The 15,418-nt window shown below is 31.0% G+C and overlaps 1 protein-coding gene across 1 annotated transcript in view; it reads left to right on the top strand.

Annotated features, from left to right (window-relative positions):
- The first annotated feature begins 7,475 nt into the window (after nucleotides 1-7,475).
- Nucleotides 7,476-15,418, top strand: part of LOC134281752 (protein O-mannosyl-transferase TMTC2-like) — a 28,056-nt gene continuing 20,113 nt past the window's right edge. Inside the window, exon 1 of the mRNA XM_062764185.1 lies at nucleotides 7,476-7,638. Coding sequence (XP_062620169.1) covers nucleotides 7,553-7,638 — 86 coding nt within the window. The 5' untranslated portion in view covers nucleotides 7,476-7,552. The remainder of the gene's footprint in view (nucleotides 7,639-15,418) is intronic.

Below are 15,418 nucleotides of genomic sequence, written 5' to 3'. Positions count from 1 at the left end.
GCATAAATTCCTGATTTTACATTTGAAGAGATTTCTTATCCAAAATTTTATTGTAATTGAACAAGCATGAACATTATTTTAAGAAATGTAGAATTAACGAAAAGCATGTGATGTGAATATTTTGTAAAACTTTCATTAAATGTAACCTTGTCCCAAATATATTTGCCGTCCTGGTCTTTATTCTTTCAAGCAAAAGATATTAGTTGTATTTTAAAATCAATTCCATTTTCAAGGATTTTTACGCTCTTTTATAATTTAAAGAAATATGCAAGTATACCTGTTGCCAATGATAACTTACTACGTGTCAATAGCTGTTGCTAAACAAAAGGCAGAGATAATTTCTCTTGTGATAAGGCAAAGTTGTTAAATATGAACCCAGAGACCATGTCAGTCTCAGCATACTCTTCTTTACAGATGCAACAAAGGCACTGATGTAACTATATTATTCCCCTGACATAGCTATTGTTGTACAATCTTCCTTTGATTTTTTGATGCGTTTTATGAGTAAAATTAAAATATCTAACAATTGGTGATCAATGTAGGAATGGAAAATCTCTATAAACTTCTTTTCCTTTTTTCAAAATTTCATTTTTTTTTTTTTGATGTTTATTTGCATATTACTCTGGGGACAGGTATTTGGACCTCATTTGCAGGAAATCTGTTTAACTTTCCTGAGAGCAATTTGAACATAAAGATTACTATTGATAGTCCTTCATTGGGATTATTCACATATCTTGAAAATTTAAAAAAAAATAAAAATTTGAAAAATAAGTTTGAAGCCCTTGTTTTTTTTTATAATAATAAGAAGACGGCTGTTCTTTGATTCCACATTTTTTTTTAATTTATCTTCCTGTTCGGCTATAAAATACACCCATGCTTCGTCATTGATCGGGCAAGTTTAACAAAGCTTTTCTTTTAAAACATTGGTTTTTAAATATATCTTTGCCACATTTAACTCGTGTTTTCTCCTAGGCCTTTGTAAGAAATTAAGGCAACTACCTAAAAGAAATATTATGATATTCATTTCCTTTTTCCGAATTTTGTGAAATGTTGTGACGATGAAGTGTTTAGTTTCTTAACAATGCCTTTGAGGGTGTAAATTGTATTTTCAGATGTTATGTTGCAAACAGCATAGATATTTTGGTGTACAACTATATTCTTTCATATTGAATTTCTGAATTCATATGAAAATTATACAGCGTTAAAAGCTATTCTTTCAACATATAGAGAAATATAACCTTTAATATAAGTTCTTCAGCGACTTAAGAAGATTTTTTTTCAAAAAAGCACAGATTCCATTTTCATCATCTTGTCAGAGATCATATTTAAACAGTTGTCAGCGCCACATTAAAGTAACCATGCTTTCTAAGGTAAAAGTGAATGTCTTTGCAAAGACATTAGGAAAAATCAAGGGGTGTTCTGTCATAAGAGGCTTTTTATAAAACTTTTTAACTGAGTTTGAATAAATACATTTAATAATACTTTTATCATATGCCGTATATTACATTAAATATTGAACGTCCCTTGTATTCATCCCGAAATAAATTTACCGATTATAGCATATACTATTATATCACATTCTGTAAAAAAAAAAAATTACCATCAAATAAACATCAATTTATTTGGTTGAACATATAATTTTGTTTATTTTGCAAATTTCTCTGTAAGAATTTACTTACTTTAGTATTGTGTTTTTTAGTAAATTAACACATATATAGACATATTAATTGTGCATTGACATATTTTTTTCAATAAATTTTGTTTAAAAAGAAAACACAAAAATAAAGTTATAACTTTTTTAATTTATTTTTTTGAAAATTCAATAAAAGAAAAAAAGAAAACAAGAACTGACCATTTTATACATGTACAAATATTTACAATTAAATATAAAAAACATTGATTCAATATTCTTACGATTCCACTTACATTTGTGGGGTGATTCCCACAGTAATTTTTCACATGTATAAAACTTTTATGGATACACATGGAGTGCTAAAGAAGAAATGGCTGTAGATTTACCTGTGTTTATATTTCAGAAGCATTTTCTCAAAGTTTTCAGAACTGAATGAATCGCCCAGTCATGTCTTGATTTTTTTTTCTCAGTTTGCATGTAGTTTTCCGGGTTTTTTTTCCTCAGTTATTTCATATTAAAATATTCCAATCTACTGCTCCTTTTATAGACATGTATATTTGAACAATGTTCTTATAAATACATTATTAATTTCTGTAATTTATTTTTCATTCTTTGTGTACAGGATGTATAGGCAAACTGGGATTCATGATCCTTAGCAGTAAATAAATTAAATGAGTGTTCATAATTGCATGATTTTTTTGTAAACTGATTGGAAAAAACGGCTAAAAGATGTTCAGTAAAGATATAAACAGTATATTTTACATGTATTATCAAATATCAAATTATAACACACTGTTGAAACTTAATTCTAACAACAATTCTAAATAACAGATTAAATATTTTTTAAGGTAAAAAGATATTAACCAGTGTTATTTTTAACAAAATTGTCTTCCCTAAATCAATTCCAGTAAGGAGAGATGATACAAACAAACTTTTGTCAAAAAATTTGAAAATAACAACTTGGGTCATGTTTAAATGAATAAAATAAATAAATTTCACCGCGTAGTTTTTAATTTCTTATTCAAATTTGCACAAAAATGGAATTTAAAGTGAAAAATATTTGTATAGATTAATAAGGATTGTTTCAGAAGGGCAGACTTTTTAACATCACAGAAGGTTTACAATTTCTTTATATTCTTCAAATTTATTATTTGCATCATTTGCAATGAATTTAAGCCAAAATATATATATCAATCCAAGCATCCATTTTTTGTTTGTATCATCTGTCCTTAATTAAATAAATACCCGTCCTTTAAGAAATTTATTTATAAAATATAGTTATGTACATGTATGGCAGATCAAATCTAATTTAAAAGTTAATTCACACTGAACTTTAACCGAACGCGTATGGTTCAATCATTAAGTTTTATGTTTATAGTTCACAATCTCTATAAAAAATTATATACATGAAATATGAAAATAACATATTGTAAACATGCTCAAAAGTTCATTGAAAAAATACAGATTGGGAGCTAGGCAAATACATATTCGAACTCCTTAAAACATATAGGTGGGATCAAGTGCCATAAGAGAGTGAGATACCCCAGTCGAAAAAATATGCACATGAATACTGTTTATTTATACATTAATACTGAAAAAAATGTCAGAAAACGCTGATTTTCACCTTTTCCTTGATTACAAGTTGAATATTTTGAATACTTTTTTGGGGGTCATTTGCGTTTCTGTGAAAAATATTTCACTGAAGAAACCATACTATTCAATTTAATTAGTATCTAGTGTTACAAAAATCATTGAAAAGTGACATTTTAATACCGGTAATTCAAGCACTTCTGGGCGTCTTTTAAAGATCATTCCTACATTGATTTTATTTTCTAAAAAGCATATAAGATAAACCATTTTTCTTTTTTTTTTTGTAGGAGAACTTGATGACGTCAGTTTTTCATCGTCAACTTACCTTACGTATGTAGTAATACTAGCATTTCTTTATCACCTGCATACGATATTTTTGTCTCCCGATTTATTTAGGGCATGCTCTAAGAACAATGAATTATTAAATCGAGACAAGCTATACTCAAGACATATGTTGATGTTACAGGTATTTCAACAACTTTGTTTTAAGTCAGCATTTTGTGAAGAATGACATCGTTAACAAATACAACTTATTATTGGGTCGTATTTTGTATAGTACCGATTATCAAGCCTTTGATTTATACTTCATTTGAGTACAGATTGCACTGACGACTTCGTCAGTATATACTGCACACGGCAGATGTGATCAGCCAACAAGGGATTCTCACTCCGTATAGGCACCTGATCCCATTCTGGGGTCCACCTAGCGCATCATGAAATATGCTTACGTGACAAGTCTGTGTGATTAACACACAAATAACTCACACAAAACTGAAAAACATTCCTTAAATATATTGATTTTGTATTGTTTGTTATATTACAATCACTTCGTTCATCCTAACCAATGCAACAAAAAAAGCAAAGATAAGCAAATGCAAATATATAATGTGTCAAAAACTTGTGGTACCGTATGGTAGCTCATGGCGCAGGCTAATGTTTCTCAAATACAAATCAAATTCAAAGGTTAAGGTCAAGAAATTAAAAAAAAATGGTACCCAAAGTAAATTCTTGTCCAGGGAATGCACTTGTGTAATATGAAAGTCCCAACACCAACCCTTCTAAAATTAGGACCAAGGTTAAAGTTTTCAAAAGTTTTTCAACCTAAAAGTTCAAAGAATGAAAATAGTTGGTATCCAAGGAAACTTAATGAAAGTCCCAGCACTAACTGTTCAAAAATTACTGCAAAGGTTAGTTTTTTTTTCAAACGTGGGTCAGGTTCCAAGTTCAAGGTTAAAGTGTCAAATATGATAAGAATCAAGTGATGGTTTTGTCACGGAAAATACATACATTTGTGAAATGAAAGCTCTGCTTTCAACCATTCAAAGCGTATGAACAAGGTTTATTCTAAAAGTAGGTCAAATTCCAAGATCAAGGTCAAAAAGTCAAATCGTAACTGTGAATACCTTAGAACCAAACGTTCAATAGTTGGTAATTTTTTGTAAAAGTGTGTTTCTAACTCTTACATCTAGAGAACAAATACCTTGGTACCCAATGGAAAGCCTTGTCACCAAAGAATATGTCTGAAATATGAAAGTCAAAGCTTCAACCAAGCAAACGGTATGGGAAAGGTTCAAGTTTTTTTTTCTTCTGATAAACAGACAGGCAGGAGGACGGAAAGAGGAAAAACTATGTACCCCGGAATCTTAGATTATGCTTTCGTAAAGATTGTCACATCAACCAGTTACTGTTAGAGAAACTTTCATTGCGTACAAAACAGAACCATGAATGACTATCAGAGGATTTCATTAATGAAAATTCCAGACGTTTTATGCATTTAATCGGATATTCGGGGTACACAGTTTTTGCCATATCTGTCGGTCTGACTAGCTGTTTGTCTATTGGTTAAAAACCTTAACATTGTCATTAACTTTTGATTTGGTACAGTTGTGGCTTTCATTTTTCACATGTGCATTACATTTGACAAGACCATTCTTTGAGTACCAACATATTTGACCTCTTGATCTTGAAATGGAAGTTTGTCCCACTTATGCAAAAAATTATTGAACTTTAACCTTGGTCATAACTTTTGAACAGTTGGTGCTAGGGCTTAAATATTTCACAAGTATGTTTCGAATGACAGGCCTATCTGGGTACCACTAATTCCGTCCCTAGATTTTGAACCATATTTGAACATCTTTAATTTTTGCCATAACTTTTGAATGGTTGATGCTTCGGTCTTCATAATTCACAGGTATATTCATTGAGGCAAGCCCTTTCTTTCGGTGACATTTGGCCTTTACTTTTGAGTTTGACTTGCATTTGAGAAACTTTAACTTTCGCCATCAGCTGCCATACGGGGGCATCAAATGCATGTACATCTTAACATTTTATTATAGTTGCACTTTACTCAAAAAAAGAATAAATAAATGCTTTTAAATCATGTACATCTTTAAGTTTCATAATTTAACAGTACTTACAAAAATTCATCCATAAAATATATAAATATTCATACATGTATAAATAAATAGATAGATAAATAGAAAAAAAAATTAATAAATAAATCAATAATTAAATAACAAAAAATCCAAATTATATGTGAAAGTATTTTTTAAACCATGCATTATTTTTCAAATTATTTATATCAAACATTGTAAGATTCAGGGAAAATATCTGCTTTTGCTTATTATGTTCACATTAAAGTGATAAAAGTTTTAACATATATCCATCTAACCTGCAACATTTCGTTTGATCTATTCTAGATGCCTGTATTGTATGCATGTAATTTTCAAATAAAATATTGTCTAAGGAAAGATGATAAAAAAAACTTTGGAATGAAATGAATAACTTCGACCGCTTGTATTTTCATATATTTTATTCAAAATTTCACAGCAATATAATTTTACGTAACTATAGAAGTTGTATAGATAAACAGGTATAGCTGCAGAAAGATTTTGGACATCATAATTATGAATTTTAATTTCTTAACATTTTGAAAATTTATTAATTGCGTCATTTTGAAGAAACGTAGGTCTAAAAATATAAACCAATCCAATCATCATTTTCTTCTTTAATTCTTTTGTTTATATCATCTGTCAGGGCATTGGATTCATAATTCTGCATTAGTAGCCAAATTTAAGACGAAAAGGAATACAAAAAGAGTTGAGGAAACTATCACTTTAAAATTATTAAAATCATTGAATTATTTCTCTAAAGATCAAATCGTTAGTTAAGAACTTGTAAACACTTTGTAGAAATAGCTCACTAATAAAGTAAAGAGTAAATAAATAGTTTTGTATAATGTTTCATAGGGGCTCGTCTTCTACTATCTTTCCTGTCGTTGTACCAAGAAGTGCAAGGCACGTATGGTGCATTAGTTGTATTTCCTAATTACCAATTATTAGTGTGCTTCATTAATTATGGTGTGTACGTGGAATATAGAAAGGAGACAGATTTTTATCTCTCGAGATTTAGCGGACACTGTCGAATTTCTGAGGATTTGACAATCCTCCATTGTTTGGCGAGTCAGTCTGGTTAGTTTGGGACTCTGGTTTTTTTTTTTCATTCCTTGTGGCATAAACAAAATTACAGTCGTAAATGCATAACCACATCTCGAGTCGGAGATATAATCTAAACGAAATATCATGAAGAAAGGAAATTTAAATATTAGAATTTATGAAGATATAAACATGTAGGTTTAAAAAAAAATAATTAAAATGAAAATAAACTATACATGTATTATAAACAAACTGGTCATTATATAGGAATTACAAAAAAGAGCATAATAACAAATAAATAAATAAATAAAATGAAAATAAATAAAGAAATAACAAACAAACAAACAAAAATAACCGTATTCAAAGTCCAAAAATTAAATGAATAAATTTAAAATGAATAAAAAAAAGATAGAAAATAGGAGGAGAAAGACTTCAGAGATTTTAAACTGATAAAAAATACTTTGATTAAGAGGAAATAAAAATGATAATTTATTTTCTAAGTTTTGCACATGTTTCCTATAAATCCTCTGGTATATTATAAAGAATCAGTGAAATTTGCAATATATGATAACTTTATTACTTATTATACCCCATCAGCATACTGTGAGAACGATAAACAAACCAGTTGCTGTCTTCCAAATAAAATGACTTATCAATTTGAAAAAAAAATAAATTCCATTCCAAGTGAGGATTCTTTTAACATTTAATCCACGTGTACATCTCCAAATAATCAATGAATGGGATATCATTCTGAAGTTGTTTGACAACTTTTAAATCCCTCCCCTCCAACTTTTTTTTTTTAATCGACACACTAGAGCATGCGCGGACGGGTTAAACTTACACTACCGGCTCGGCAACTTCAATCAGTCAGTGAAAGCGATGGAAAGGTGTAAACATGGACCTGGCGGTTCTAATTTCCAGTGCAGTGTCCTTCGTCCTCTACCTGAATTCCTTGGATGCTGATTTTGCTTATGACGACAGGTATGATCTATTGCTTTGCAGGTGCGCGTTTTTGCGCGAAATTCAGTAGTTGCAGTGTTTATTTACAATCTCGTGCACATGTGTATTTGAGTCTATAAATAGATTTCGTACTTGCAAATAGAACTTTTGAGCCATTTCTTTTTGTTTGTAAGGAGAAAAGAATTTTTTAAGTGTCATCTTTCATTTTATGTGAATTGTGTATTCCTTGTTCTTTGTGAAGCGAGTGACAATAAATTGACAGTGGCGATATTTACACCTTCTGACTATCGGCCGATTTCGTCTTTGATAAGGGTGAAAATTTAGAGATAAAATGATGACAAGCTATCATAGTTTAAATGAAAAATAAATAACAATAGAACTCTTATCATGCAAACTTAGCATATACCTATATTCGCTTAATTTTAGCCTACCCGAACAATTGAATAATAAAAAAGTGTCCACTTTTTAAATCACTCGCCGTCATAACTAAAATCGGCACATTGAGTAAATACTAGCTTGTCTATTGAAATACTAAAGAATGTTTAAAGTGTCGTAAAGTACTTGTGAAAATAAGAGCATTGTAACTGAAAAATACCAACAGGGGGAACTTGTGTTATTGCTGACATAATGTTACCACAGAGAGAGGATTCTCCATTGATAATCAGGAGTTGTGTCAAAATTTAAGGTTGAAGTTCATTAGAGGAAAAAGTAGGAATTATAATTATTTATATAAAAAAAGGTCAATCTGAAAGTTCTGAAAAATATAACTTTTTATTATAAATTTAATTTTTGAGTAGATTCAAAGTGATGTCAAAAAAAAAATGTTAAAATTGCATCTTATTAAGAGGGGTGCATAAAGTTTAAAGTATGTGGTAGGTAGTTAAGAAATATCTTCAGGTTTAAACTTTGGAAAAGACCACACAAATGTCTCACAGAATTGATTCTCAATTTTTTTTTCTATGTCTAACACTCATGAAAATCCGAACCTCAAACATACAGGATGAATTTAATTGGTGCAGAGCTGGTCCGAGAGGTTCGCGTGGTATCAGGTTTTCAGGAATATTTAAACAAGAGGCTTCAAGATTTACAGTTTTGGGCCCATATTTACTCTCTCAATGATGGACGAAGTCTGATGTTTAATAAGTAAATATTCCTCTTAGGGGAGTAAACCCTGCCTGAATTCTGATCAATGCAAAACAGAAAAAAAGGTAAACATGAGTCCCATCACGGAGTTCAGGTCACATAAAGGCCAGATCAAGATTCATTGTCCGAACATTTACTCAGTCTCAGAAGACCCTTTAAGGATACGGGAGTTTTATTTTCGAAGTTCCTGAGTGTTTTATTCTATTTGCGATAGTGTATGATTTTATGAATGTTTTGAATTGAAAAAGATGCACCAGGCAATCTTTTTTATCAAAGAAATATTTACACAAGTTATATTTAACCAAGAAATTTATTTAATTAAACATAAATGATAGCAAATAATTAGGCTTCATAATAATAGTAAAAATATTTGAAGAAGTATATTAATTGTATAATTGTTGAAACTAGTTTATGAAAAGTCAATATTTGAATTCTGTAAATCCTCAAAATCCCACCCATAGTGTGTGGTCAAAATAAGCTTTGAAAAAATATAAAATATTCGTGAAAAAAATTTCTCATCAGTAATTGAAAACAAAACTCTTCTATAAATTTGTTTTTTTTAAGTTGATCTGAAATCATTGCAGAAACAACGTAAGATATTAAAATATTTATTATAATGCAACGTATTTATTTGGTTCAATAGGATCTAGGGTACCTGTCAATTAAAATCTTAAGAATTTAAATTTCAAAAAAATGACCTAGCAGTGATTTATCTGTAAAGTTTGCCCTTGCATGTATTTCATTTATTGTGTGGAACTCTTTTTCACTCGACAAATTATGGTGCACTGTAATCATAAAGACCCGAGCACTAATGATTACAAATATAATGTTAGGTTAAACTTCTTTTGAATTCGAGTCCAAGGCTTTCTAATATTACACAAATTTTGTTAAAATTTTCAAAATGGCTGCAGTATAATTAAGGCCTGGTTAATGGTAAAATCAAAAAAAATATTTAGACTTTCTACCGGTACTTTAGTTAACTGTACGCTTAAAACAACTTTATTAATAGAAAAAAAATCCTCTGTAATGGCTGATATTTATGTTCTGTGAGGACTAGTATTAATTAAGCCAGGTAGTTAAGGAAATGCTTTTTTTCGGCTGTGCAGATTTAAGGTGGTGTCTGGTACCACTTGTAGACCACCACCAATTAAACCCTGATAGCTATGGATTCAGAGATTCAGACCGTAACTTGTCTCCTGTGATAAATGTTGGATATTCGCGTTCATGCATCACAATATGACAGGGTTTCCCAATAGTAAACGGCTTCATATGATGGTGACAGTCATGGCTTTAAGCTCTCAACAAACTGTGATAAATGTGTGGCAAAATTCTGCATAAATGGAAATTTGACCATGTTTGGCAAATTATTGTAATTAAAATTTAATTAACTCGAAACACTCTTAACCTTCCATTTTGAGTATACCTGCTTTTCATGGTGGTTTTATTCAGCGCATTGCTCATTGTTATTCACAACTTTACGATTTTTACTGTCTTAAAAGCGTTTGTGACAAGGATGAGTTATTTTTTCCAGTTTATGAAAATACACGACTTGAACTTCAACTTTACATAATGAAGACAGAATCGCATTATTAAATATACTGAATATTCGCTGCTCGGGGACCCATGGTTTTTTTTCTAAATGAACATTATTACTTTAAAAGCACTTAAAAATATTATAGACAAGTGTGATAACATCAGTTATTTTCAAGCGAAAATGTTTGTTATTGAATTATATATGGAGATATACTCCCAGGACTGCTATATTCACTAAAGTTAAAATCAGTTTTATGGACAAAAAAAAAAAAAAAAAAAAAATACTGATAACTGCAGTGCAGGTTAAAAAATGACTGGAGGCTTGTTTTATTCAAATAAATTTTATTTTACAAGTAAAAAATAATGTCCATTATGGGGAAGTTTTGTTTGCTGAATTTAAAGTAGTGAATAGGTTTTATAGAATAATATTTTACTTCTTTTATTGATGGCAATTTTTAATAGTTTTAAAAATATTTGAAAGATAATTTAAACATGCAATAACAATAAAATGATGCATTTTAGTTTTTGCAGAAAGGATGTTTTAGTTCATAAGTAATTACACTGAAGTGAAAGGGTCACTTAATTTTTAGTGATTTAGAAGTCTACTAATACACTGTATACCTCACTCATCTTTATAGTAGAGTTAAGAGTTTAGACACCCCTCCCCTCCGCCACCCCTCCCTTATCCCTCCCATCTCTCCAATGTTGTAAGCAGGAGGGGAACAGATTATAAACCCTTTGCTGTTGTAAAGATATTTAACCTCAACTGAATTTTGCACCCTTGAAAAATATATTTTAAAAAAAAATGCATAATCCCTAAAAATTTTGATGATTATAACACTAGTTTCAACAATATAACAGATAGAAGAAAACTTAACCTTCATTCTAGCCGGAACTCAATAATTACCAATGGAATTTGAATTTTTTTTTTTTTTTTTTTTTTTAAGGTGATCAAGCTTTGATCTCAATCTTTAGATTTTTAATGGACAATATTTTTGGAATCGCTATAGACCATTCTGCCTCCAAATCTGGGAAATTTACTATGATTTAGAACATTTTTGGAATTTAATATACTAAGTATTTACTCAAATTACTGTTGGAGGAGAGTTGTTTCCCTAGACCTATTTCAGGTACATGGCCGTTATTCCAGAAATCAGGTCATTCTGCAGAAGTGCAACATGAGGCAAGATTATATGTCTTATTGAGATTTGCACAACAGGCCCTTATTGTGGAAACACCAGCAAATCAGGGATTTACTGAAAATCTCCCAGAATTAGATCTGGTAGCAAGTACCGTAATTTCTTGAGTATGGTTATATGGAGACTCAAATGTAATCTGACTTCTCCCTGATAAAGCATGTGCTGTTTCAAAGTTTAAAAAAAAAATTAAAGAAAGGAAAGTGCTTGTACTTCTTTGTCTTTCTTTCTTCTTTTTTTTAAAACAAAGCTCATTTTATTTCCATGCTTCACTGGCAAATTTTTAAAAAATATACATAAGATTTTATAAATCAATTTCTATTGGTGTGGCTATCAGCTCCTACCCTAACTCCAAACTACGCGCCGGGATTCCTGGATCCGCCACTGTGCTTGTTTATAGTAAGTACCTGGTAATGTAGGAAAATCACATAAAGAGTATTGCTTCTAACTATAATTTGACATTAGAATCTCTCTTCATTTTAGGGATGCTCTATTAACTCCTCAATGTTTTACCCATTTATCCCAAACTGCCACCAAGAAATAGATAAATATTTATGAAGTCTGATACAAAAAATAAGAAACAGTGGCTATAGGCTGTATGAAAGGTATGTCCTGTTACATAAAGAGGGAATCAGATAATGTACACAGAAACTGCAATCATCAATGCTAGAAATATCTCATTTCAAAGACCTGTATGCATATATAAAGAAGTGATCCATGTTATTAGGGGAGAAACTTAAGAGATTGGTAATTATTAAATGTTTACTTTGAAGTTTTCCTGCTGTGATGAGCTGAAGATTGAGCAGATTGGATCTTATCTGTTAGGGTACTTTTACCATTGTTAAAGTCTGATTGCTTTTCGAAAACAAATTTGTTGAAATTCAAGCAAGGTTATCCCATTATTGTTGTCTTAAGAAAATCATTGTCAATGGAGTAAGATCTGATTGTCCAATAGTAAACAAACTTTTAGAAGACTGAGATTGCAAGTGTCGGAGAATTGATTGCTAGACTCAGACACCTGAAAGCATAAGACCCCTCGTAATCACCTTGTCGTGAAATACCTCCGGTAATTATTTTTTGAGTAAAGATATACAATTTCTTCTCTGAAAGACAATTTTGGTAACCCTATGCAAGGAAAATTGTGGCGTTATTTTAAGAGAGACTCTTAACAGGATAAGGAGACAGTTATAGAACTTTTGATGAACTATAAAAATTTCATATGACCCCATTTACATTCCTGTAGGGTTTATTTTTTGTCCCCCTTGTGTCTGGTTCTGTACTGGTTGACACAATCAATTAGTAACGTAGGTCGTATAGTTTTTTCCCCGTGTCCAATGTCACATGGTCTCTCTTTGTTGCCAAGATGTGAGAACAAGCAGAAGACATGTAGATTTTCTTATTACCGGAAACATTTTAATATGTGATGCATAATTCTTACTGTTATTAAAACATGACAGATTTTTATCTGAGGATGTTTTCTTTTGAAATCAAAGCAGACTGCACTGCATGCTTACATATGATTTATTCAAAGGTTTCAAGCCATATTCATGAGAAATTTTTGCAAATACAAATGTTAGACAACACTGATGTTTTAATAATATTACATGTATTTCTATAAAATGCTTGAAAGCAGATTTTTAAATGTATAAACTGCTTTGAAGTGGATCATTTGCAGCTTTCCATACCTTCTCCTCAGAACCCATAAGTTCTCTCAGTTACACTTCATAAATCTTTTGGAAAGAAAACCTGTGGGTTCCAGCATTTCCCATGTCTTAAAAATACATGAACCTTAATCCATTACATGCAAATTCTGTGAATATGAAAATTTACAAAAAACATCACAAAATTAACATATCATTTTCCATAATGACAGACTAGAAAGATCAATATAGATGATGGAAGGCTTTTTTGTCTTGGACCAAATGTTCATTCATCATGTTTGACTTTGTGGGTCAGGTTTCAGCTAATCAATCACAGACTCGAGTAAACCCTTGTCTGGTCCCCGGCCCTTTAATCCCTTGACAAACTCGCTGTCTGCCCTTGAGTGGTTTTACAGGAAACCCGAGTGGTACTATGTATTAGGGAGAGTCAGTGCCAATACGCCCTGGTACAACATAACGCTGCCCATTCTTGTTCTTTAAGGTCTGGGATAATTCCACTAGCTTTGACTTCTACTTGTCATTAAAGTCTGTTATAAACCAGATTTCTTGTTTACATATGATATTATCAATGCTCAGCATGAATTTATTTAAAATCAAGTTTATTTTTTCCTCCTATTTATCATTGCCATATTTTTTTGGAGGTGGGCATTAATTTATTTTTTACTGGCTTCATAAGTTGTCATATTATTTATATTCTAGTAGATAAAAACAGAGACAGTTAATTGTGATCATTAAATTTTTTCAGGTGTGAAGTATTAGATTGCGAGACTGGACTGGTGGTCCACTTAAATATTCCGCACCTGGTCATAAACTTATATAGTTTTGAGACATTATCCTGTAAAACAGTTCACAATATGACCCGCGGAGGGGGATTATGAACCCCTACATGATCAGGTGCCTGTCCAAAACGACAGCCTAAGATGTTTCATAAACAAATAATTTTAAATGCTAAAGATAGGCGATAAAGGTAATATGTGGCCAAAGGTGCAGTCGGGGGCTTTAATATGTCAGAAAAACAGTGATTTAAAGAATGGACTTTAAAATAAAAGGGCAGTCGCATATAGAGATTGAACTAATTTGAATAAAAGTGTTCTATAAAATTGCAATAATTTAAGGAGAAAAATAAGCAAAATAAGTTATTCTAAAACTTTTTTTTGAAAAAATACAAAGCTACAATAATTGTGGGAAAAATAATGAATTTAAGGGTAAAGCGCAAATTGGGAAACACATGTGTAACAATTTTGATATCAATTATTTACATATCTATACATTTAAAAGTCAAACAAGGCTCTTACTTCAAAAGGTGTGTTGCCTGTAGACACATCATAATGATTATTTAAATAAAATCAATCATACACTAGAGAGGGAGTCAAGCATCAAAGAATATAGTTATATACACTCCTAATGCATTTCTTGACACTGGTAAAAACAATGTGAAAAACAGAGTTGTTATAGAAACAACATTGGACGGTCAAAAAGTCTAGAAGATAATTAGTGCATGTTTGACAACAGAGTAGAAATATTTGATTTCTTTTTAAATTATGGTTTTTGATCAGGACACAATTCTGATAAAACATCAGAAAAGCTTGATTGGTAGAGCTGGCTCATTCAGATCAGAAGGTAGTGGGTTTGAACCTCATCTGCAACTGACCTAAGTTGATAAAAAATAGATAGCAACCATTCCTTGATCAGCGCTTTGATTTGAAAGTTTCAGGTCATTTGGATATATCTTGGTAGCAAATCATGATAGGTGTTGGCACGATAAAGAACGCTCACTGCTTAATGGCCCTGAGTGTTGAGTAAAGGTCTAAATTAGAAGCCAGCTTTTACTGGCATTTGATGACGTCCCTATGTGAGTGAACAATTTTCAAATGGGATGTAAAACAATCTATTAATTCTCTTCATACAGGTACCTACGTCCTCCCAGCTTTATTCATTAATACAGTGGCATGCTGCAAGGTGCACACCTTTGATTAACAGTTCATTGGAGCCAGACCTCCATCAGATTCAGATTTACCCCTAATTTCTGTCTGATTGATGCAGATTAAAAATATGTTTTTTTCTTTTGAAAGAATTTCTTTTAAATATTTACTAAAATAATGGATTGAAAAGTTCAGTGTAAGATCACAAAATCACCCATTTTTTTCATCAATTAAGTCTTTAAAATAATTTTTTTGGTGCAATTGTTACATTTAAAGAAAATGAATCCAAAGCTAAGGTGAACTTGCAATATTGTTTTGCAATTGGCATTGACATTGACTTGGGTAT

The sequence above is a fragment of the Saccostrea cucullata genome, unplaced genomic scaffold (genome assembly GCF_032062105.1).
Source record: "Saccostrea cucullata isolate Sc308-1 unplaced genomic scaffold, CSIRO_AGI_Scuc_v1 ctg1124, whole genome shotgun sequence".
Classification (NCBI taxonomy): domain Eukaryota; kingdom Metazoa; phylum Mollusca; class Bivalvia; order Ostreida; family Ostreidae; genus Saccostrea; species Saccostrea cuccullata.
The sequence above is the reverse complement of the archived record's forward strand: the minus strand, read 5'-3'. Positions and strand labels throughout refer to the sequence as shown.